Genomic DNA, 24741 nt, shown 5'->3' with positions numbered 1-24741 from the left:
CAAGAGTTATATAAAACGAAGTACATAATTTTTAAATAAGACGTTTTTCATGTTTTGTTACTCAAATTCAGCAGAAACAGTGAAGTCAGATGAAGACTCACTAATTAGATTTATTTTTTTCTATCAGGTGTTCTCAGAATTCCTTGCCTTGCCTATAGCACTGCTGTGGTCTCCCACTCAAGTGCTAGCCAAGCTCCTAATGGTTTAGCTTTAGAGAGCCGAGCAAAATGCATGAATTATTACAGCATGGGTCCAGGCATTAGGAAGGAGCATCCCATGAATGTTTCCAGCACTATTTTCCTCCACATGAATGTACTGACATGGCACCCTTTGATAATTTTTGTGTGTCAATGCCTTCTGTGGTCTGAAAAGAGCTCTCCACAATCTTTACATGTCAAATGTAGCAGATTTATAAATGACAGGCTGTAGGTAGGTCAGTGAAGGTACAAGTACTGTACTTGTACTGTACAAGCAGAACTTGTGCACATGTTATCGCTCATACTGTATCAAAAAATTTTAAAAGCCCTGGCTAAATACTGCGCATTGTTTTTCAGGATTGTGGTCTGGTTTTAAAATACAAGTTTGAAAAGAAGACGTTAATGTAGGGTCTTTATCTACAAATTCTTATACATGCAAGTAAGTGTATTCATGCAAGTTACTTCAGTGGAATTATGAGTAAAGACCACAAGATCTTGCTCTGCTCCCCTCACCACAGGATTAATTTCACTGAATGAAGGGCTGACAAGACTGGACCACAAAAGTTCCTGCAAGCCAGCAGTGCAAGACAGTAATCTAAAATAAAAAGGTCAGTGAAAACCCAATGTGACAGTTGATTCAGGTCACTGACTGCTGTCCTCTTCTCTCCAGCTCTCAAGCCCTGCATACACACATATACTTGCCTATTCAGTGAACCTAGATTCTGACAAATGGGTCCTTCAAATTCAGTTCTCAAAAAAGCTTTCAGAGTAGCAAAAATAACACTGTCCTCCTACAATCCTGTCCTGTACCTTTGGATCCATGGAAGGAGAAGAACAGGTTTTGTCTTGCTATTGCAAGTAGCGTCACAAGTATGAGCGTAGGAGTCTAAGACACGAAAGAATAGTAACATCAGTACAAGTACAGTACTTGTACCTTCACTGACCTACCTACAGCCTGTCATTTATAAATCCCACTACATGTTGCAACAACGTCACATATTTCATGACATTATCCAAAAACTACAGCCACGTGACTGTATTATGTGCCTGCACACTGCCTGGTTGGGTAGTCTTTATCCTTGCAGATTTTTAAGACCTACCTGGATAAAGCCCTTAGTAACCTTATCTTATAGCTACTCCTATAGCTGACCCTCCTTTGCACAGGAGGTTGTACTAGAGGCCTCCTGAGGTCCCTTCCAGCTTGAGGTATCCTGTGAACACAGCACATAGATGTACACAAACACACAGAACACTCCCCTCACCAAATTCTACCTGTATAATATCTCTACTGAGTTTTCAATATCCCAAACATTTGGCAAATACACAGAAATACCAATATCTAATGAAGGTCAGTGTTCCAGCACTCTCCAAACCAGCTGGCTGCGACAGTTCAGGACACATAGCTGTGGCTAATCACAGTTCTAGATGTGGATAATCATATATACAACAGCTTCTAGTTATCTCCTTTGTAGTAGTTACTACATTTTTTAGGATAGCTATGTAGATTAGTGACAACAGAATCATGAAAAACTATTGCACTGTGTATGTTGTTTTTCTGCTATTTCAAATACACTTATTCAAAAAGCAGAAATTCTTCAGTGCCTGCTTCCTGTTAATAAAAAGTCATCAACATTTTTCTTAGTGTGGTTCAGGGCAAGGATACAAGTGCTCCTGGTGCCCATGAGGTTTCTGTATTTTGAAGCACAAGCTTGTAATGCAGAGGCTACACCAGCTTAGTTCTGGCTTTTGCATTCAAAGCAAACTGGCTCTCAAGAAAAGCTATTGGTTTACTGGTTGCAGGTTAACATTGAAAAGTACGTTCACCTGGGAAGGACACTGACTGAGAGAGACAATCTTCTGCCCAGTTCCCTCGCTCCTCTGCCCAAGCAAGACAGTGTAGATACAAAATGCTGGCAATATGGTATTTAAAGTCTGCCTTTTCCATTGGCTGGACATCTAACCCACTATGATCCAAATAAAATGGGAAGACCCTTTTTTAGAGCACTAGGGAAATCTGTAGTGATTATCTCTGAGCAGATACTTACGCTGTGTCCCTGGACTTCAGTGACTTAAACACTATACTGAACACAGGCGTGTTCTTTAGCTACTGTGAAACAAGAACAATCAAATGATGGCTGTTCATCATAAAAGCTTTAAAAACTATTTTATCAGTAAAGAAGATGTAGTTATATGCTGAAAAAGAATCAAGCTAAAACATCTGCAGTATCAAGAATAGGCCTGCAGCTCTAAACATGTTGGAAAAAACAAAACCTTTCAATTGGCCTCAGTGAGCATCACCATGTAAGGAATGAACAGTGACTAAGCTCTTCTAATGAATCCCTTGTAGGCATACTTGAGGCATAGATGCATAAAACTATTATGCACTATTCCATTTTCACATCTGTTAATGCCAAAACCAAAGCTTTCTCACTGATCCTGCTCTGCTCAGGGCTGTGACCAATAGAACTATCACAGCCTTATCCTCCCAACATGCAGGGCTCACACCTTCTATGCTAATATACATACAGATCATTTGAGGGAAAAAGTCCACAATCACATCTAAGCTACACTACTCCCCAGTTTGTATTCCTTCTCATAAAACAAAAAGGTAGGTCATTCTAGCTTGAGTGTGAAAGTGGGAATAACACAGTTCCAGAAACAGATCCTAACACCAACTACATGCAACAAGACGTCTGAGTGCAAAGTTTATTCCAGGCTTCACTACTGAACTGCTTCAAGAGCATTAGGAAGTCAGTGCACTGCTACCCAGCAGCTCCATTTCTCTAAACTGATAGCAATAATGCCTCGCTATAATTAGCGGTTTGGAAGAACAGGGGGTAGCAATAAAGGCAAAGAATTTGGATTTCTTTAGCCAAAAGAATAGAAGACTGAAGGGAAAAATCCTAACAGTCTTCAAAGAGATACTCCACAGCCTCCTAAGCTATGCCATCTCAGGGTCTAACTGACCTCACTGTTATAAAGGTTCCCACAGACTGTCTAACATTACTTTCACTTGCTGGAATTTAAACCCAGTACTTCTTATCTGCTATATCAAGAACACGGAGAAGAAATTATTCCCTTCCTCTTTGCATCATGATACTCACTAACTCTTACCACTGGCTGTAGAAATTGTATCATAATATTGCATGGATTTTGGAGTGCATTTTGGAGTTTCAGTTAAAGTAGACTGGAAGTATGGAAAATGTTTGATATATCAGATAACCCGCAGTTGCCTAGGGTGGAATTCATCACCATTTGAGGCAAAGACCCCAGACTTCCTTTATAGTCAATGAAGCCTTGGCCATGATACACTTCATCGTCAAGTTCTAAGTATAAAACAAGTCATAAAAGGTCCAATTTCTCTTCACTAACTCTTTGTTAAGCATAGGATGACTGTTTCAGCTATGGATATGTATATAAGAAACACAGACTCATAGAATAATTTAATTTGCAATGGAGCTCCAGAGGTCATCTGGTTCAGCCCCCTGCTCAAAGCAGGTCTAATCAGGTCAGGTCACTCAGAGCTATGTCCAGTCAAGTCCCGATACCTTCAAGGATGGACATTCCACAAGCTGGGCAACCCATTCCAGTATTTGACCACCTGTTTTCCAACTTGCACCCATTACAGATGCCTAAAAGCAGCTGAGATCTGACCTCTAATGCAATTAACAGGCTACTCTTTTGCAATATTGTGCTTGTGCTTACTTTATTTGAAGTTCTTTGCAACATGCAACAAGTTTTCAGACCTGTGTTATACAAGATGTATTCCAAGGATTAACATGACAAGGAGTTAGGAAAGGTCTAAAAGCTCCATCATTATTAGTTAGTATTTCTGGAAAAGGAAAGTAATGAGAATCTTCCTCTCAGGTGCCAAGTATAGAAATTAAGAGACTGCTCCATAAGACAGTCAGGTTTTGGCTCTCTATTCAAAATCTAAGAACAAAGAAATACAAGAAAAATCAATTAGAGAGCCCAGGGTTCATTTGGAGGAGGTCCATCAACAATTGGAAAGACTAAGTAAAGGGAAATCAGAGATGTTACTGTGAGAACTAAAGAAAATATCAAGAAAAGAACCTCAGAAATGAGAGTTCCCCTGCAACTACTGGCTAAAACCTATGCATCTCTAATTAGACAAAGCTCATCTGCCTACTTATAATTCAGAGAAGACCAGTGTGTTGTTATCAGTATAGCAAAACTTGAATTTGAATAATAAATTTTGGTGGAGACCATCATTTGTGCTTCCCATTTGGTTAGAAGGGCATTGTAACAGCTGTTTTTCTCACCAAAAGCAGCTGGCTGGTGATATTATTTTTCAATTAATGATGGTACGCTATGAATAGATTACAGCATGTAGACATGAAAACAATGACAATTAGTGAAAGAGATTAAGCAACATAACAAAGTAGGTTTTGGTTTCCATTTAATTGGCGGGTAGGGAAAGTCAGAGATGCAATAAAGCCCTTCTGGACACAGCAAAATTTTTATGCTGAAGGCTCTCAAAACAATCCAAGACAGACTGGGTGAATGGATCTAGAAAAAGTGAGAATTAAGAAAGTGTAAAGGAGTGGAGAATAACGATGCAGAAGACTCTAAAGCAGTGTTGAGAAAATCTATGGGGATTTTGATTTTTAAATAAGAATGTAATTTTGCACAGAATACTTAAATGAACAGAGATTTGAGCTATTTAGAACTGAAATGCTCTCATTTTATCTCTTTATATTGTACATGCACTAAGCCAAGCTGTGTAATTCTGCATTTAGTTGAGTGTGAAAGGAAAGCTTTTTGGCGTTACCTCCCAAATAACAATAGAAGAAGAGATGATACAAAAAGGAAAACAGCCTTACGTTAAAGGAGAACACCTTACTGCGGTGACGCTTGTCTGGCCAAAACTGCTGAACTTTTAACTTGCATTTCATGTTAGCTGTGGAGAACATAGTCCAATTCGGGTGTGTAAGAGGTGAGAGCTGTATTAATTAGTCTTAAAGCTCTAATGTACTCTTCTATCATAAAGTAAGGGCCAAATCAAATAGTTGAAACAACTCTGCCTCTGGACACGTGTTACAAAGTATTTAACCACACCCTTGACTTTCTTTTCAGAAACAAGTAAAAAGATCAAATAAATGGAAGAAGTAAATAAACAATGGATATGACCCAGGAAAAAGAAGATCTGCTTTGCAGGTATGTGAGTTATAACCAATGTGATAATTGATAATCTATGATCTACACCTTACTATGAAGGAATATGTATGTGAATGTCAGCTGGTGCAAACGAGACTCTCTTTTTAGAGCTCAGGCTTTCTTTCTCACACCACCCTGCTCTGCTTTGTGGTCCTTTTCCAGACAATAAGCATGTGAGCATACTTGGGATACTACCCATGTACAGCAAAATATCAGGAGTTCGTGTTCCAAGGGCTCACACCCCATAATTCACACCTTGCAGAAACACAGGCTTTTCTTTCTCAAAGATTATACACTGGCTTTGAGCTACCTGGTCTAGTGGAAGGTGTCCCTGCCCATGGCAGGAGGGGTGGAACTAGGTGATATTTAAGGTCCCTTCTAACCCAACCCATTCTGTGATTCTATGATGTAACTCACCTCTATGACTATACTTTAAAGCCTTCACAGATTTATTGTTCCACTGTCTTGCCCTGGATCAGAAGTTGATGAAATCTACCTTGCAGTGAATTGAGGGGCAGGGAGGTTGAAATTCTGACACTTCTGTATCAGTCCCAATCTTCTTTTTTTTTTTTTTTTCCCCCCACAAAAAACATATTCTTGTCGTTGGTGAAATCAGGATTATCTGTCTGAATATTAATATGACCTCCCACTACCACGCTCTCTACATCCCTCCCCTAAGACCTTGAAAACAGAAATAGTTACATTTCTCTCTTTTCTGTTTCAGCCTGTAGGAGTAGCAGCCTGATTAGTAATTACCTGTGCAAGAAAGAAAGCAAGCCCCAGCAGAGTGTGGAGCATAAAACTGCTATAAGAGAGAAGTCAGGTTATACACTTTGCATATTAGTTTCTAACAGAACGTGTTCTCAGTGGACTGTTTTATATAGTACGAGAATGAGATGTGCAGAGAAGGACAAGCTCTAGTCAACTATCTACATCCCAGCTGGAAGACAGACTAATCAGGAATTCTCAGCAAAAAAATTTCCTCAGAATACACCAAACTGTCATTTTGTTTTTGGTGTACATTTAACACTACTGTCAGTGAAAAAAAAAAAAAAGGGAGGGTGGGGGGTGGAAATGTTTAAACATCAGTGAAAAGCTGAGGGGATGCTTTGGTTATCAAATCTCTCCCTCCCAGCTCTATTTCTTTTCCTCTCCCTCTGCATGTGAAGGCAGTGGATGGCAATCTCTTGCACTTAACAGTATGGCTCTCCTTCAAGTCAACTGCTGAGAGAGAAGTGATTTTTCACTGACAGTATCCCCAAGGCTGAGCACCTGAAGCCTGAAGATAGATAGCCACCAAAGGACGTTCATCCTTTGAAATACAATTAGAGGATCAAGACAAGAACTGGGAAAGAAACTGAAGATGAGTGATGGGTGAGCAGACTGCAGGCACAGCGAGAGCTATGAGGCTTTTGGCATACTTTGGAGTTGAGGTTGTACAAACACTGACTGGTTCTTACGGAGCCTCTGCCTGGGGAAGCCACTACATGGATCCAGGGTTCTCTGGGAAAGCCAAGAGGAGATAGCCATGGAAAGGAAAGCCCTTGTGTTATATGCTTTATGCATTTCTGTGAATGCTTCCCAGCATTTCTACACCACCTGAGGAAGCAGTGCATGGGCTTTCAGTTCTGCTCACTGGAAAACTATATGAAAGAAGCTCTGAAAACCCTGGGGAGAGGTACTGCAAGTTGCAAAAAGTATTCGTACAATATGGAAAAAAATCAAAACTACTTTCTTCCTGATGTCTGCAAAGTGAAAGATGAAAAAACACATAAAACCATCTTAGAAATGGACACACTTTTTCTTTAGAACACGAAAGGCCCACATGATTCAAAAATCAACGTATAGAACTTCCATCAGTATTTGTGTTTGCTATAGTATTCTTCACACCTCAGCCTTCTACCCTTTATTTGCTACTTGTTTAGCAACTGCTAAGGAGTTTTGTTTTCCAGCTTGTCTCTCAGTAACTACATGATGGTCTGTAAAAGCACAGAAGATTCTGACTATTGAGGAAAGGAGACATAAACATATTTTAAAATAATCCACAACTCCATCATTGATTGCCTCCTGATCTGCATGCTTTCTATCAATTTCATTGAATTTACACTTCGCTGTCTTGCTTTGTCTAGTCATTACCTTGGGTTTATGTGGCAATTAACAAACTCAGGTTTTCTGGGATTTTTTAAAAGAGAAAGGATCTATATTTTTGTGAGTTTTGTGATAGAATCCTTATGTAACAGTGAAATCACATTTTTTCCCCACTTAGAGCATAGGGATCATACCATCCTGTTTTCCTAAATACATGGCATTGCAGATACCATGTAGCTTCAGAAACATCAAAATATATGCTAGTAATACACTGAAATTGTTACTCTCCCTTGTACTACACTCCACAGAAATACTTGGTATAATCAATGTTTTACACACCTTGCATATTTTTCCCATATCATAGCTTAGAGAGGTATCATTCAAAGCAAAAACTCAGCTTAATCCAGAACACCTAAGAGTTCCAAGTAAAAGACACTGGAAAGTTCCTTACACTGAAAATGAAGAATTATTACAAATATAGTAAAACATTCAAGTGTTCTTAAGAATCTTTTCAAAACACAGCATATTTTATAGTCAGATTAAACTAATAATTACATGAACAGTTTTGAAATTTATATTTACATCAAAGTAATTCATACAATTTTTTAAAATGTCTGCAAGAATAAAATTTTTCAAAAAATGTATAGTTTGACTTACTGGGAAGTACAGAAGAAGTGATCCAAAAAGGATGGTTTCCAACAGCACCAGCCCTGAGGCCCTGATACTCTAGAAGACAAAAAACAATACAAAATTTAGAAAATTCTTTCTGTGTGCCATTTAGAAGCTGGGTTCTTTGCAGAAGGCACCTTCACTTTTGTCAGCATAATGCTTCTACAGCAATGCTTATTAAAGCACGGTATTAAGCTGTCTGTCATATTGGCATGCTCCACATTCTTTAATTCACGGGCCCATTACAATGGTTGTGTTTTACAAAATCCAATTTAAAAAATCACTCTTTCCTATGTGAAATACTATTCAACACAGATTACCTGGATATGTTTTGAAACTGATGAAATTGCTCTCAAGTGTGAAGAAAGATGGGTCATGGGAATTACAGATATGAATTCAACTGTAGAATGTGTTCTGTACTATATAAATTTCAAGAACTTCGAACATTGTGGCTTATTCAATATTAATGACTTGGCTTCTATAATATGTATGAATAATCTACAATTCTACTGAATACAGAGTGTGCTCTTAGATTGAAAGCACCTTTATTTTTCCTGAAATTTTGTACAAAGATATTCAGATTCAAAATATATACAAAGATTCAGATATTAACTTGTCAGAATTGTAAAACATCATGCCATTTGCTCATTGATTCTAATGCATGCTCTCCATCACAGTTTTCTTACATTTTAAAATAAAAAAAATCACAGAATCATAAAATCATTTAGGTTGGAAAAGACCATTAAGATCATCAAGTCCAACATTAACTCAGGACTGTCAAGTCCATGACTAAACCACGTCCTGAAGCACCACATCTATGCGTTTTTTAAACATTTCCCAGGATGGCGATTCCACCATATCCCTGGGCAGCCTGTTCCAAGGTTTGAACACCCCTTCTGTGAAGACATTTTTCCTAATATCTAATCTAAACCTCCCCTGGTGCAACTTGAGGCCATTTCCTCTTGTTCTATTGCTTGTTATCTGGGAGAAGAGACTGACACCCACCTGCCGACAGCCTGCTGTCAGGGAGTTGTAGGGAGTGAGAAGGTCCGTCTGTCCCCCATGTGTGTTCCGTGTCATCCATCATACCCCCACACACACTCCCCGAGCTTTTTTCCTAATACAATGTGTATTCCAATAAGTTCCACAATTTATGTATAGTGCATCTGTGCCTTATCTTAAAGACAAAATGTCATCACTGCTTCCCATTTAACCATCTTCTTCCCCTGAGACCCTGTTCCATACGCTGTTCTGGAAGAACACGGTGCTTTCCTAATCCAAGCAATGCTGGCAGACTGGACAGCCAAAGAGGCTTTTCCAAAAATCTTTTGAAAAATCCCCTTCTTTCACATCACAAAATCTTGTGGGCTGGAATTAATGTTTTATGGTAATCCCTCTAATAGTTCTAGATGGGAGAAACTTATCTTTCAGAAGTAAGACAATTAAAAAAAAACCCCAAAACTGAATGGATGTACAGACAAATTTTTGGTGCCCTGGGGTCCAGTTTCAGCTTGCAAAAGACTGGGAATTTGCTAGATAAAAATGCAGCTTTTCAGTGAATCTATAATCTTACTCTGATTTCCGATTTCATCATTAATTTTTTCAACTGGTCATTTTTACAACATCTAATGTACTGAACATAGGTTGAAAGACATGGAGAAAATTCTCAGAAAACCTTTTTGATATGAGACAATTATGGAGCTACCTAATTTCTAGCAATGGTGACATTTTGCAGCAAGGCTGTCTAAAGCATGTATATCAGCAGAGATGTCATCAACATCCTACATAATTGTGCACCTCAAAAATTATCAGAAGTTACTTCCAATGGGTATTCACATCAAAGCTTCTGTTTTAAATAAAGAAAAAACAAAATAGCTCCAGGGGCATCTTGGTGCTACTGATGCTATTTTAATCGCAATTAAAGCCTGGAGTGAGGATTATGAATGGTTTTCCACTGGTCTTAAGATGATAGTGGTGACTATTTGGTTCAACCACTGCAAGATTTTTGCAGGAAAATCTTAGGAGCACACCTTTTTTTCCTTATTCTTGGCCAGAATTTTTCATGTATTTGAGAACCATTATTATGCCTCCTCTCTTCTAGATTTTTCCAATTCTTTCACTTTTCCTTGTGGATCTTAACCTTACACTATTGTACTAAGAGTTTCACATTAAGGACTGCAAAACTGTTCTGCCACCTCTCTCTAAAATTGCACCCTGAAACTGAGACATATATATTTCTAGTAAAATTTTCATGCTTCCATGAAACGTTTCTTAAAAAAGCAAAGCAAAACAAAACAAAACACTGACAAACATCTAAAATAACGTAACCACCTTTCTGAATAGAATGCAATGTCTGCCTTAGCGATTGCTAAAACTTTAATATTGACTCACAAGTGCAGCTTATATTTATACTGGGTTCCTGCAATGGAAGACATTTGTTTCAAGAACTGAAGTTAAAGTGTTTTGTTTTGGTTTTTTTTCTCCATTATGATGTTGGGTAAAGCATAAACACAATCTCAGATGCAAAAAGCTGGGAAACTAGTAACTGAAATGCCAATGTCAGTTTTTTTAGGCTCCAGCGATCACACTGTTCAATGATGTATCAAATTCAGCTGAGTCAGTACTTTATAGAATTTATTTCTGTCACTTGGACATATGGGCAGCCTTACCCACTAGTCTGCTAATGTAAAGACAGTCCACCACTTCTGTACTGCATTCCCCCACGTTAACAGCCCTGCCTCACTTCATCTAGAAGGATGCTCCAGAGAGACACTCACAAAGCATATATATCAACAGGGAAAAAAATTGCACAAAGCACATTGATTCTGCATTTGTGAGACACTCATTTGTTATAAGCATCCCTAAGCAATAAACAAAGATGCACAGGGATGATATTATCTTTTATGGCTGCTGTAATAAAATTATTTATGTACCCATATTTCTGTATTCAGATGCATTCAACTTTTTCAAACAGCATTACAAAAACCAATACATATAGATAACTTTTCAAAACTGTTTTCTGCAGACACTTCTGTTCTGATCTAACACCAAAAAGCTGGAAGCAAATGTTTAGATGCCAGTTATGAAGTCATTAAATGGAATACTTCCAGATTATTTTAATTAAGAAGTGACTAGACTGCCAATTACTTTATAGCTTATACATTTGAAGCTATGGATCATGCACACTGCTTTGACACATACAATAGAAAGTGCAAATATTTTCATAAACCATATATAGCAGTGTGAGTTATTTCACACTTCTAGTGAACGCACAAATTAAGCCTGAGACGTAAGTTCTGTATGTAGCAAATGGGAGAAAAAAAAAAAAAAAAGCTCAGAAAGCTTAGAAAAGGTTAAAGTCTGCCTCCGATAACATAGGTTTCACACTTTGTGATGTCCAGCATTGTATCACAAATTTTAAAAAATGCATTATAGAACCATGTCCACAAGATTCCTTTTGTGGCCCTGATTCTGCCATAGCTGGGAGCTCCACATGTTTTGAATCAGTTTTTCTTCACAACACCTTTGAAAGAGAACAGCACTTTACTCATTGGAAATTACTGCAGAGGGCTCTGTCCAACACCGTACAAGACAATGGCAGAAGTCAGTGAACTCATGTCTCTCTGAGCAATACTCAAGCCACTGAAGAAGGTGGGGTTTTTTTCTTATTTTGTACAATGCATCTGTGCATGACAAATGGCCAAGCCACTAGTTGAAATGGGCATCATATAGGGAAGATATAGGGAAACGGCCTAAAGAAGCTGGTCTTCAAACAGCTCCTCAGGTGAACATCGTTTTCTAAACAATTATTGCACATGCTGATAAGTCTTTTCTTATCAAGCTTTTTTTCTGGGCGGCACGATCATAAGATAACCTGCAGGGGCAAAGAACTTCAGTGTTTCCAGCTCCTCTTCCAAACATGATTTTCTTCTCACCTGTGTTCCAGTAAGAACCATTCTCTGGATTTTCTATGCATTTCTGTTTCCTGCCCTGAAAGAAGTGTGGCTTACAGAGCAACAGTGGAATTCAAAGTGAGCTTGAATCCAGGTTTTGACTGGGATTTTATCTCAGTCTTTGATACCTGGAGTATGAGAGTTTTAACCCAATGTTTACAGATACCACAGCTCTCCTTAATAGGATTCTTCAGCAAATGGAGCACACATTCTGGCAGAGATGAATGCCATCCACAGCAATGAAGAAAAGCACAAACTTCAAATAAGAAATAGTCCAACCAAAGAATTATTTTTGCATAAGTGTAGAGAAAAGAAAAAAATGGGATGGAAATGGAAATATCAGAATGCTCCCAAACTACATTTTTGAAATGCCAATGGTTAATTTTCTCTACTGCAAAGAAAAAGATCTTTTAATAACAAAAAGGTAACATGAGAGCTTTTGGGTTAGAAAAAAATACACATTGACTTAAAAAATGTATGAGACTTTTTTTCTTCCAATAACCCTCACTGTAGCCCAAGAGGTAAGGTCCAGGAAGTAGCATCTTCATCCAACACTGAAGCTTTAGTATCAGGGAATAGCTAAAGAGGAGAAAACCAAAACTAAGCAGGATGTTTTAAAATTAATTTATTAGACAAGGATACTCTATATCAGATAGACAGTATTTCCGCCAGTGTCTGAGCACCAGTTTTTCCACCAAAAGTTGAATCCTCCACTGTACAGACTTTGCAGATACAGCCCCCTTAAGGCATGGCTGTGGGCAGCTTGACTTTATGGGAATCTGCAACATACACAGGAGTGAATATGCCCACATACCTCAGGAAAAAGGCCTTTGCTCTTTTAAGAAAACGAAAGATGGAAACAAGTAACAACGCAAAGCCTCCACCAACTGGTGCCCACCTATACTGTCTGCACAATTAAAAATCTCCAATGGAATTCACAGAAATCATGACCGTTTAGGACATAGCCCTGAAATTCCACACAGTAGGATTTTCTTCCACTTGCATGTAACATTTGCTCAATTTCTCTTCCTCTTCCTCAACAGCTGCTTGTTTTTTTGCATCTGCCTTGCTTGTTGGCATTTATTTTGGGGTTTGCTTATTTATCTGGTTGTTCATCTTACATACAGTTCTGTTTATTGTCACTTCATCTGTGTGCTCATTTCCCTTTTGGAGTTTTACTTCTATGTTTACTTATTTGTGCCAGTAAAGCTGTCCTTTCTGGTTTTCCCTGTCTCAATGGTTACACATTGCTGACACCTAAATGCAATTTATTTTGCTTCTAGCTTCATGCTAACTTTCAATTAGCTACCTCTGCCACACATTTTCCATATTCTCTAGGTTTGTTTGCTTGTTAGGTAACTGAGATCTTGGAATAATAATAGTAGTAGTAGTAGTAATAATGATAATATATATTATATAGATAATAAAGATAAGTCAAAGGAGGAAAGGTAATGCTTGAACTAGGCATTAGCTTCAATCTAGTCTCTGTCCAGAAATAAAAAATTGGAATCAAACCAAAAGGAAGCAAAAAGTAGTACGATATATATATTAGGGGTCAAGACCAGATACGTACTGGTTTCTACCATCTTGTTCATCCTGAGCTAGAATTTTTTTAGAGAGTAGCTACCGTCCTTCAGTTCTCCAATGAACAATAAAATCCTCTAGGACAACTGTAGCAAATCTGATGCTTTTGTCAAATTGTCAGCCATGAGAAGAATTCAAGTGAACTACAATATGTGTTTCATGGGAAGCCATCAACAGGGCCAGCTAGCAAAATACAAGACAGGTTGAGGTACATGGTAGCAAATGCAAATAATGAAGTAGTGAGGACACAAGACATAAAGGTCCCTAAAAATCTGCATACTAGAACAGTAAAATGTCTTGCATCTCTATGTAATGTACTTTGAGAGGCATTTATGGAAAAAGTGAGCTTAAGTAAACTAGTATGATGTAGGCAGTGGCACAGGCCACATAGCCGAGCACATACCCTTGTGTTATACAGCCACTACAGACTGGACCAGCACTCCAACTCAAGGAGGAACACGCTAGGAAACATTCACAGCAGCTCCTTCAGCTGTGATACAGCTACTAACAGTTGTGAGATGCTACTGACTGTTTTGCATTTCAGTGACTAAAAGTTTTAAATAAGTGTTGGTGATCTACAGTAAACAAAACTATTCACAAAGTCAAGAAATAATCATGGTTGTTACTGGCTCTGAGTTTAGATATCACCTCCATGTGAGATTCAGGGTTTGATTGCAACTCCGTGTCCACATATAGGGTCAGTCATGATACATCATGTCATGCTACATGTTCAGTCCATAAACAAGTTGAGGAAGAGCTACACTGAAACTGCCTTTGTAGGCTTCCCCTTGGAAGATGAGATGTAACGGTGGGTCATGGTAACCCCACAGCAGGTTCTTTTGCTCAGTCAAGCAAGATGTGCTGATGAGAGGAGACAGACCCTTGGGGCAAGGGGCAGGGAAAGCAAAATCAGGGTGCTGGGGTGCAAGGCAAGGCAACCCTGTGACACAGGAGACCTTGCCAGACCTTCATGTGGTCCAGACACCTAGGCAGTCAAAACTGTTTTTCTCATTAACAGTGTTTTCAATATTTCACCACGTAAAAATATTCTTAATTAGCAAGACAAGGAAGTAGAGGCTGGTTCATTACTTCTGCTCTCCTGTGAGGCAAACATAGCAGTCTCTGCAGAGCAATTCCTTTACAGAAGGCCTCATTCACTGTTTATTAGAGAAATACAGCCATTTTCTAACTTTCTCATGTATCTTTTCTCATTAATAAAAGCAAACCAAACACACTATTACAGGGGGGAAGCCATTCACCACAGGTCTGTGCTGCCCTGTGAAGGGCAGTCCAGCTGAGACAGAAGCACCCCTTTGGCACAGAGTCACTGCCGGGCTCGGCTGAACCAGCAGGACTGGGGCTAACGCCTGCTTTGAAAACTGAACACCTGAACAGAAGGCGGCACAATGAAAGAGGGAGCGTATGCCTGAGTGAAGAACATCAGATTCTTTTTATATAGCTACTGCATAACACAGAAGACTGTGTGACCACTCATCAGTGCTCGGATAAAAGTAAACACGACTGAGGTGCAGCTGCATTATTACCATGCAGGTGGCTAACATGTAGATCACCCCGATTCCATTACGAGTTTTTGAGGTCTACAGCTTTTCTAGGCAAGGAGCTAGCATGTTAGGAATGTACAGAGAGAAAACACAAAGTTATTAATCTGAAAAGAAAAAAAAGAAGTGAGATGGAATGGGCCAGTAAAAGTAGAAATAATGTGGGTCCTAGGGGTCACATCTGCTAACAAACACTCATTTGCAAAGTCTTGTGACACAGAAAATGACCAGTGAAACTTGAGACTTACACAGCTTTTCATAGTAAGATCACCACCCTTTATTCTCTTGAATATATTAGAAAAGGAGGTGTCTGGGTAGGGTGGCAGAGCAAAAATGCCTAGTAATCTACAGAATGGACTTGCAGAAACTGAAAGAAAATGAAGTAACACTGCACAGACAGATAAAGCTGTAACTACTGACAAAGGTAAAACATCAATTAGTTGACCTAAAGCAGTACTATTCACTATAATGAATTAAAATGATGTCAAGGAAAGTTACCAGAAAAATTCTTATAAATAACAGGGTTTTGTTCTAATCCACTTTATCCAAAGGAAATTAAAAAAAGAAAGTTCCAAGTCTTTATATTCTCCAGGATACTCTAATAAAGGGAATATGACCTTTACAAACAACTAATCATCAGCTGAAAGAAGACTGAGATGCCCTTTTCCTTCCATAGCACCTGTTATTATGCATGCTTTATATCGATAAATACTCTAATATGTCACAATGTGCATAATAAAATCTAACTAATCTCATAGAATCACTCATAGAAACATTTGTTGGAAGGGACTTGTACAGGTCATCTCGTCCCATCCCCTAGCCAAAGCAGGAGTACTGCCAACACTAGATCAGGTCAGCCATGGCTTTGTCTATCCAAGGTCTTGAAAATCTCCAAGAATGGAGCTGGGTAACTGACGTGCTACCCAGCTGACTCTGGTCTGGCACTTCTCTCCTACTGAGAAAGTTTTACCTAATGCCTAGCTTAAACCTCCGAAGCCATAATTTGTGACTTGTTTTCCCTTCGTCACATCCCCTTCCATCACTTGTTATTACTAAGGAGTGTTTGGAACCATATTCACAACTATCCTTCAAGCAGGCTGCTACTAGATTGCCCCGCAGCTTCCTCTTCGCCATCCTGGTGAAGCTTAGCTCCCTCAAGCTCTACCAGTAGGTTATATGCTCTAGTCTCCACTAGTAATCACCCCCTGGACTCTCTCATCTCTCCACACTCCTCTTGAACCACTGAGCTCAAAACTGGACCGAGTATTTCAGGAGCAGCCTCACTACCCCTGAGTAGAGTGGAGTAACAGCTTTCCTTTGTCTGCTGGCCACCCTCCTGCTGCCCAGTATATGTTTTTTTCCTGGACTGTGGTGAGAGCTCACCGTAGGCTTATATTCAGCCTGATTACACTGGAGCCACCTGGTCTTAGCCAGGCTGCTACTCAGGGCATTTGATTAATGAAAAGATCAGGACAAATGGAAGAGACATACAAGATATGAACAGATTGTATCAAGGCAAGGGGTTTTCATAGAGCTTCCTCATCCACCTCATTCCAAGACAGCGTTTCAGCCAGAGTTTTTTATCTGTCTGACTACTGGCTCTATTTTTGATCTGAAGGAGCTAAAATTGCATGTGTCTAGAGCATAAAAATGGAATTTCATTCTCTATTCTTGCTATTACCTTCAGCTACTTCTTAAACAAACTGACCAATACAAGAGGGCAGTTCCTAGATAAAAACTGAAATGGTGACTACAAGAGCTGAGGAACAAGCACGTGGTATAACTCCCAGGTGTCACTGGAGAAGAATAGGTAAAGCCAGATCATGTTCATGTCACACTTCAAAAGCAGGATTTTCTGTGTTACTGTGCTATTTGGTTTGCTCCTGAAGCTTTCTCCATGGCAGGAATGAAATATTCATCAGCTCCACACGTGCTATTGCCAGTCCACCTCTCAACTTAGAGCTTTACTGTATATAGCCTGTGAAACTAATGAGGGGGTGGGGAGTTTATAGGTAGCGCAGGCCAAGTATCCCCCATCTCACCTTCTGTTTCCCCCTACCGATTGTCTTAGCAGAGCACATTTACTTGACCAGGCCTGCAAAAATAACACTGATGGTGAAGGGCTGCTTTATGCCTTGGGATTTGCTCAGTCTTCTCTCTGTCCATACTATCTAGACCACATTAGTAGCCTTCAAGATAAACAGTCATGCCTTATCCCTGAATCTCAGAAAGTGACACCACTTCTATGGCAAATCACATTAGGAAAAGAAGTCATTTGTGCCTCTCAGGCACAGTTAAAGGGTCATAAATAAATGCTTAACAATTTATTTGCATAAGGGAAATTAAAAAAATGTAGCTGGCCAAGTTGCATCAAGTGTAACAAAACAAAAAGCTGAAATGATGGATAAACAAGCACAGGAGATACAGCATTTCAATTCTCTGTGGTCCTAAGCAATCCAGGAAATACAGCAGCACTAATTAGCATCGAATTTCTGAATATCATCACACAAAGCCTGTGATATAAGTGTCAAAGTATTTTCAGAGAGGAGAAAAAAGAAGAAATTAAGAGCCTAAATGAAGCTAAAGTATTTCTGTATCTGCTACATTGTGTATTACTGAATTAACAGAACTGTAGACTTTTGGTGTCAGTCCAGGAAGACTGCAGATCTCCCCAGGGCCACATGCCACTGTGTATTATATGAGCATGGTACCATGGAAACCTAGTGAGGGGAAAAGGTTGGCATATTTTGATTTTTTTTTCACTTTCATTAAACAGTTCTGTCACTTTTACAATATAAAGAATGACTGAGTGGGGCTGTGATTTAAAGAAAATTTCCTTTTGCAGATGTGGCTTACCGCCACAACACGATCTTTTTTTTTTGTTACAGAACAGATAAATGAGGCCTACAAGAAATTATTAGAAAAAAAGCGAAGACAAATTTCATCTTTGATCTCACCTTTGAACACAACACATTCGTACTTACTAAACTGTAAAGGGTATGTACCACTCCGTGCACAACTGGAAAGCACACATGGACACATGACAGAATGATACAGAAGAAAACATATAGGAAGGACAGAAGGGCATAGAACATAGGGAACAGATACAGGTTTGCTCTGCTGTGCTAAGCTGATGTATTTGAAGTAACCAGATAAATTACTGTGCAAAACTGTCTCAAAACAAGTGAAACAAAAAGCTTAGCTAAAGATACATATGATGGCAGTGTGCTCGCTCCCTAGTGCTCCCTGGAGTAGCAGCTCAGGCGTGATCCTGGAGCTGCAGGTCTAGCAGATTCATTCAACTCCACACATGAGGACCCAGGAGATGTGATGACAAGTTACTGGATTGTATTCCCAGATCTGCCTTTTTCTTACTTCTCTGAAAACCCTTCCTGCTCAAATTCTTGTTTCCTGGTACAGGTGGTTCTCTACTTCTCTCAAACAACAGAAGGGAGAGGTTTCCTCAAGCTGAAAATATTTGGTCTGAATTACAGCCGGTTGAAATGTTTTGTTACCAGTTTCTTTTCTTACTGAAATACGCCTTCCTAGCGAACAATTTATTTCAGTGTGACTGTAATTTTGCTTGGATTTCCATGTGCTCTTTTTCTAAAGCCCACTGAACTTCATCCCTGTCTCTCAACCTGTGTAACTTCTCCCAGCTACAAACACATTGTTATCTTTTTCACAGCGAAGAAGCTGTGTGGAAATACTGAAGTGCTACTTTTCATAAAATTTATTTCACTTGAAGTTTACCTTTAAGGAATAGAATACATTGATAATCTAGAGATATAGAGTATAGAGAAAGAATTCTTTCCCTGAGGCTGAGCTACAGCGAGCAATATGTTTGGCTCCTCTGTTAAGAGACAAAAGCCAGATCTGCCCAGCCGGACAGCCGCTGACATTAAGAGCAGAACTGCATTTCATTTTGGTGGTTATCTTAATCCTGTTTGCACCTGGACAAGGACTACTAGGGACTACAAAATGGGCACAGAGGCAACTGGAAGGAGTCCCCTGAAGCCTCAGTTAGATACCCTGGAAAAGCACTGTTGTCATTTTTTTATTTTATTGATAATAAACTCCAGGACTGGTTAGGACTGCTACTGAGGAAAAGGGAAATGTCAAATGCCATAACAAGGCTACGCTTTCATTTTATTATTGTTGGTTGATGTACAACATCCAAGCAACTAATTCCCAGCTAACCGCAGGAAACACTCTTAAAGTGAGAAATGGTTGCACCTCTTGAAAATTTCTTTGTGAAGTAAGATGAAATTCTGTGTCCTGCTCAACCTCTTACCACACAGAGAAATAGTTTTAATGATAATTGTTCTATTTGAATAACAGCGTTCTAAAAGAGCACGGATTGCAAATACAGTAAATTTCATGTAAAGGCCAATTTTCCAAAGATAGGCCTACAGTTATGTGCTGCCACTTAAGCTATATTGGCAAACTGTCAGAATTTTCTGGCATCTGCAGGCTTTGTGCAGTACTCCTAAACCAAATAAATATAATCCTCATGTTTTTTCATTTTCCTTTAAAGAATACTTACACAAAGGTCAACTTTTTTTTCTATCACTAGTTGTACCTGAGCTCAAACAGAATATAATTATTAAATTTACTTTCTACTTGAAAAAAAATTAGGAAAAGCAAAGGTCAAGCAGCCATCAATCATAAATCAATTTCATTAAAAGTGCACAAGGTGTTAGGGATCCAAGAAATCCCCAAATATTTTATTTTCCAATTCATGTGGTCCTTGATCCTTTCTGTTATACAAGTAATGAAACCTGCTACAGTACATCATGATGAAGGTAAGGTGTTCTGCATTTTGAAACATGGGTCCTGCTGCATGTAAGTTGCACTACACCGCCTACAAGACAGATAGATACCTGAAAAAACAGTATTTGTTGGTGAAGAACCCTGACTGTGAAAATGTTTAATGTCCCAGGGGCATCTTTTCTTCTAAGAGTAGGAATTCCATCCTTATAGACACACTGCTTAGATCAAGATAACTGGTTCTCACCAAATAGTCATGAGTATGCAGATGAAGGAAAATCAGTAATGAGGTAAATAATGTCTAAGTTCAGTTTCAGTCTGGTCCTTATAGTTAATTTGAAAGCTGAGTATGTAAAATTATGATTGTCAAAATTCAGGATCAATTAAAGTGCCTGTTTCACTAGGTTATGTATTAAATTAATGCAGAAATGAAATTAAAGGAAGATGCAAAGGCATTATGGTCTTCAAGAATGACATGTGCTTTAAAATTGATAGTTGTTTAATCAGCAAGGATTTAATCAGCAAACAGACTATACAAAATATCTGATGGAATACAAAACCAAATTTCATGAGCAGGAGGAAGGGATCAGTTAGCGTGTTCCCCTGGTTTACTTTACAAATACCTTCAGAATACCTGAACTGAATTTCAGCTTTCTTATTCAGCATGGCATCACCTGTTACAGAAGATAATACCACAGCTCACTAAAACAGTCTGTATAAATTATAGTTCAATCACGTAGAAAGAAAGAGTTTATGGTAAATTACAGGATAAAAAACCAACCTGACTGCAAAGCTCAAGGTTCATAGTATCTCAGAGGAAACAAACCAAGAATGATGTAAGAAGAGAAGGGTTAGAATAAACCTGATAAAGATAAAAAAAATCTCATTATTCACATGACGGAGAAGGCAAACAAACTATAGATTAAGATCATTATACTAATTTCAAATCAAACAAAACTTTAAAATTATGAAGATTTTAAATCCAACAACAGTTTACTTTATTCACTTTCACTTTACAAGAGCTAAGTGGCTGAACTGCTCAGAACTAGTAACTTATGACTGGATCTGAGAAATGCTGATCCCAAAACAGTGAGATCTTTTAGCTCTTCCGAATTTATTACACTAAGTAATCTCTCATTAAGTTTAGATCATGGATTTTATGTTTCACTGGAAATAAAAGTCTATTTGCCTTTGAAGAAAATATTACTATGTATAACTTAATTATTCTTCCTAGCACTGTACTGCCGAAAACCCCAGCCCCAGGTCAGCTTCAAGTTATCACGGACCCTGCACAAGCAGAAAGTAAAAATGACTGTTAGGAGTTTAAGATAAGGGACAACAGTTGCAAATAACGATGGAACAACAAGGCAATATCTCATAGTGCAACAAGCAACCAGTCGTCCCAGCCTATCAGTATCCCACCTGTAGTCACATACTTTGTTAGCACTTGAATCTGAAGTCATGATATGGAGAGCAGGGGATGCTCTCAAAAAGCCTCTACTAAGCATGAGGAAAGTATGAACAGAACAAGGGTTGTTTTTTGAAAAATGTAACAAGATGATGATGGAGGCCAGTGTTGAAACTTCTGCATCAAAGAAATGGCATCAGGACAGAGAGAAAAACTCATGTTGGAGTTCAAAAACCAAAAGGTACAGCTCATGTACGGTATCAGCAGGGAGATGCAATGAGGGCAATGCAAAGTGGCAGGAAGATAATCGTTTGCAGCATTGGTTTGACTAGACGGGAGCAGGCCATGACTGCATTTGCCAAGGCCAGCTGAAAGGACACTGCAGCAGTCGAGACACGATAACAAGGTGAGACAAGAATTTCAGGTCTGTGGACCAAGCAGAAAACATGTATTAGAAGGAGTTCAGGAAGGCTTAGACATAGCTGGAGGCAAAGTGAGCTCCAGAGTCCAAAATTATGTTAGATAACAAGCAGGTTGCTATAGCAACTAAGAAAGCAGTAGCTGGGATGTCTTAGAGGGAAGCAGGAGGAGATCAAGGTTTCTGTTCAGTTATATTGATATTGATGATAAGATGTCAGAGAAAAATGTCAAGATTTTATTCCAGACAGAGGGAGGCATGGCCAGGACAGGAAAGGCAGAAAGCAATCTGACTGTGTTCACAGCACGAAGTCCTAAAGAGAAGCTGACAGCATAAGGCTGCTGCTTGTGAGCTATAAACCTTCAACTGTTGCCCAAAGAAATGCATAAAAGAATGAAGAACAGGCATATGTTTTGGTCTCAACGATCTGTGTTCAGCTTTCACCATGATACAGCCAAAAAACCACAATAAAGCAGCATATAAAGTTTCTCTGTGGATGCCACCATTAAATAAAAGTTTTACAACAAAAAAAATCAGGTAAAAATGTAAGACACTTCCTAGAATAAGGTTTCCAATACAGTTTTATTTCTGCTATTTGAAAGTTCTTTTACTACATTTTTTCTGATAGTTTGTTTTCCCTGTTTCTTCATCTAACCTATTTCTTCTTTCTCTTTGAGTGGAATTTTCTACAAAATGTGGTTTTGCATCTTCAGATGTGCTTCACCTTAGTTATACTGGTTTTCAGCATCAAAATGGGGTCCAGGCACTGGCACGCTGGAATGGAAATCACAGCTGCATCAAAAAACACATTCCAATCTCTGAAACTTGGCCCTGTCCATTGGCCAAATACTTTTCCCAGAGACAAAGAGCTCATCAAGCAAATGACTGTCCTATGAAATTCTGCAAGCCTTCCTGGTTGAAAAGTCCCCCCACTACAACTTGGGCTCACACTTGGAATAGTTGTTCTGTGCCTATGCTTAAGACTCCTAAAACAAAAAGAAAGGCCTGCTGCAGACAGAAGTCTGCTCTTGGAATGGGAGGCATGCCAAAGACCTCATGCAAACCCCTGGGGACTTTGCTATTGCTATTGATTGTACAAGGAAGGTTCACAGCAGCATACAACTCCAAGACAAATAACAGGATAAATAAGTAATGTCTCTGTTATTCTGCTGACATGATAGGAAGTCTCTTCCCAGCAAATCTGTAAATGTCCATTCACAAACCCAAATGAAACTTCAGCTAAACGCAACTGTCCTGAAGTAACTGCATCAGAGAAGCAGTGGGGAAAGCTTATTATCATGTGACAGACCATTTGGTCTGCTCAGCTTCCCTACAAGGTCCACAAACACAAGACTCGGCAAGGATTGAAGACAGAGACTAACAGACAACCCAAAACCTTAGCAGTTTGCTCAGTTTTATTTCTAGCTCTGAAACAGCTTTGGAAGAACTATGCTATGCTGTAAATAGTTCTCATTGCTGGAAAATATATGCTGAAATTCAAGGATTCAATTACCTTTATTTTACATTTATTTTAAAAGTGAAATCATAGTGTTATACAATTAAACTTACATTTACTACTACTACAGCCTTGTCTCTGGGGACAGCAATCTTCCCAGCCAGCACCCTGCACTGAAAGTGCACTACTATCAGCTCCATCAATTTCATCTTTGAGGGTCTATGTTGTAGAGCTTGGTGGAATATTGGCAGAACAGATGATGACAATGATTTGTAGACTGCGAGGTCTTAAACAGCAAGACATTAAGGGTAACAAAGTAAAAGCCAGGAATCAGTCTCAAAGCCAAAGTGGAACAAACATGTCACGGTTCATGGCTGATTCACATCACTTTGAAGGCAGTGCACAGCCCTACAAGTCATGTATTTTGTTCAGATGGGCCCTAAGGTGCATAATTCAACTTTGGAGAAAAATGTTGGCTTAATATAAAGATATATGAAGAAGATCATAGGTCTTGAATCCTCAGAGCTACTGCTGAGTACCGATGAAAAGTCATTTTTAAGACCTACCGTGTCAATTAGGGGTAGACTGCCTAGCAAACACTGTATACAGCCTTTCTGTGCTCCCTACCACCCTGCTCTTCTCATTATCTCTTCTTACGAGACCGAATTAACCAACATATTATATAGCTAGTTCCTTATTTTCTTCATACTTCAGTTTTTCCTTAGACCTAAAGTGTCTATAATGGAACTAGGTTTATTTTTCTATTCACAAGTATTTAATTCCTCTAAATCATATATTAGAATGCAAATATATACAGATATGAAACCTTTTTCTTATGAAATGAATACCACAACACCCTGCAAACACAGGCCAATACAACTTTTGCAGCCATGGCTACCATTGCCTGCTGTCTTTGGGAACTCCAGCAGCCAGTATCATCTGGCACTCTCAACTGCTGCTGCAGGCTAAAAGCCCCTGCAGTTTTTATCTTCTCAATATGGCACTCTGCAATTATTTACGTGAGAGTTAAAACATTACAGCATCCCTAAAGGCATACCTTAACTATGCAGAAAAATGGGAAAGAACATTTCATGAGTTCTGTTTTATGAATAAAGGAAATGAGAATTCCACTAAAAATAAGTCTTAAACATCACCAATGTCTTTAAAGCTGCACACCTCAAGACTACAATGAACTTCTTTGAAAAATGACAAGAAACTAGGTTCTCACTGCAGGATATGATAAAGAAAGGGTGTATAAAGCACTGTACAGAATGTGTATGTGCTGAGTGAACTGTCAGGTATGCCCACCAACCAGCACAGCATGTAAAGGCAGCTGCTCCATCTGTGCAAGATCTCTTCCCTCTATCAAGTTTCCACTTCAGCTGAAATGTCAGAAATTGGTGTCTAGGGAGAAAAAAGCAGAATGAGCACCAAAGATGAAAGGCATCCAGGCATAAGCAC

General features: G+C 39.0%; 1 protein-coding gene across 2 annotated transcripts in view; it reads right to left on the bottom strand.

The window, feature by feature from the left end:
• Positions 1–24741, bottom strand: part of GPR158 (G protein-coupled receptor 158) — a 210063-nt gene that overhangs the window by 80789 nt on the left and 104533 nt on the right. For both annotated transcript variants that reach the window (XM_056337775.1, XM_056337776.1), the window contains exon 5: positions 8121–8189. In XM_056337775.1, coding sequence (XP_056193750.1) covers positions 8121–8189 — 69 coding nt within the window. The remainder of the gene's footprint in view (positions 1–8120; positions 8190–24741) is intronic.

The sequence above is a fragment of the Falco biarmicus genome, chromosome 4, assembly GCF_023638135.1.
Source record: "Falco biarmicus isolate bFalBia1 chromosome 4, bFalBia1.pri, whole genome shotgun sequence".
NCBI lineage: Eukaryota > Metazoa > Chordata > Aves > Falconiformes > Falconidae > Falco > Falco biarmicus.
This window is presented reverse-complemented; position numbering and strand designations above follow the sequence as displayed.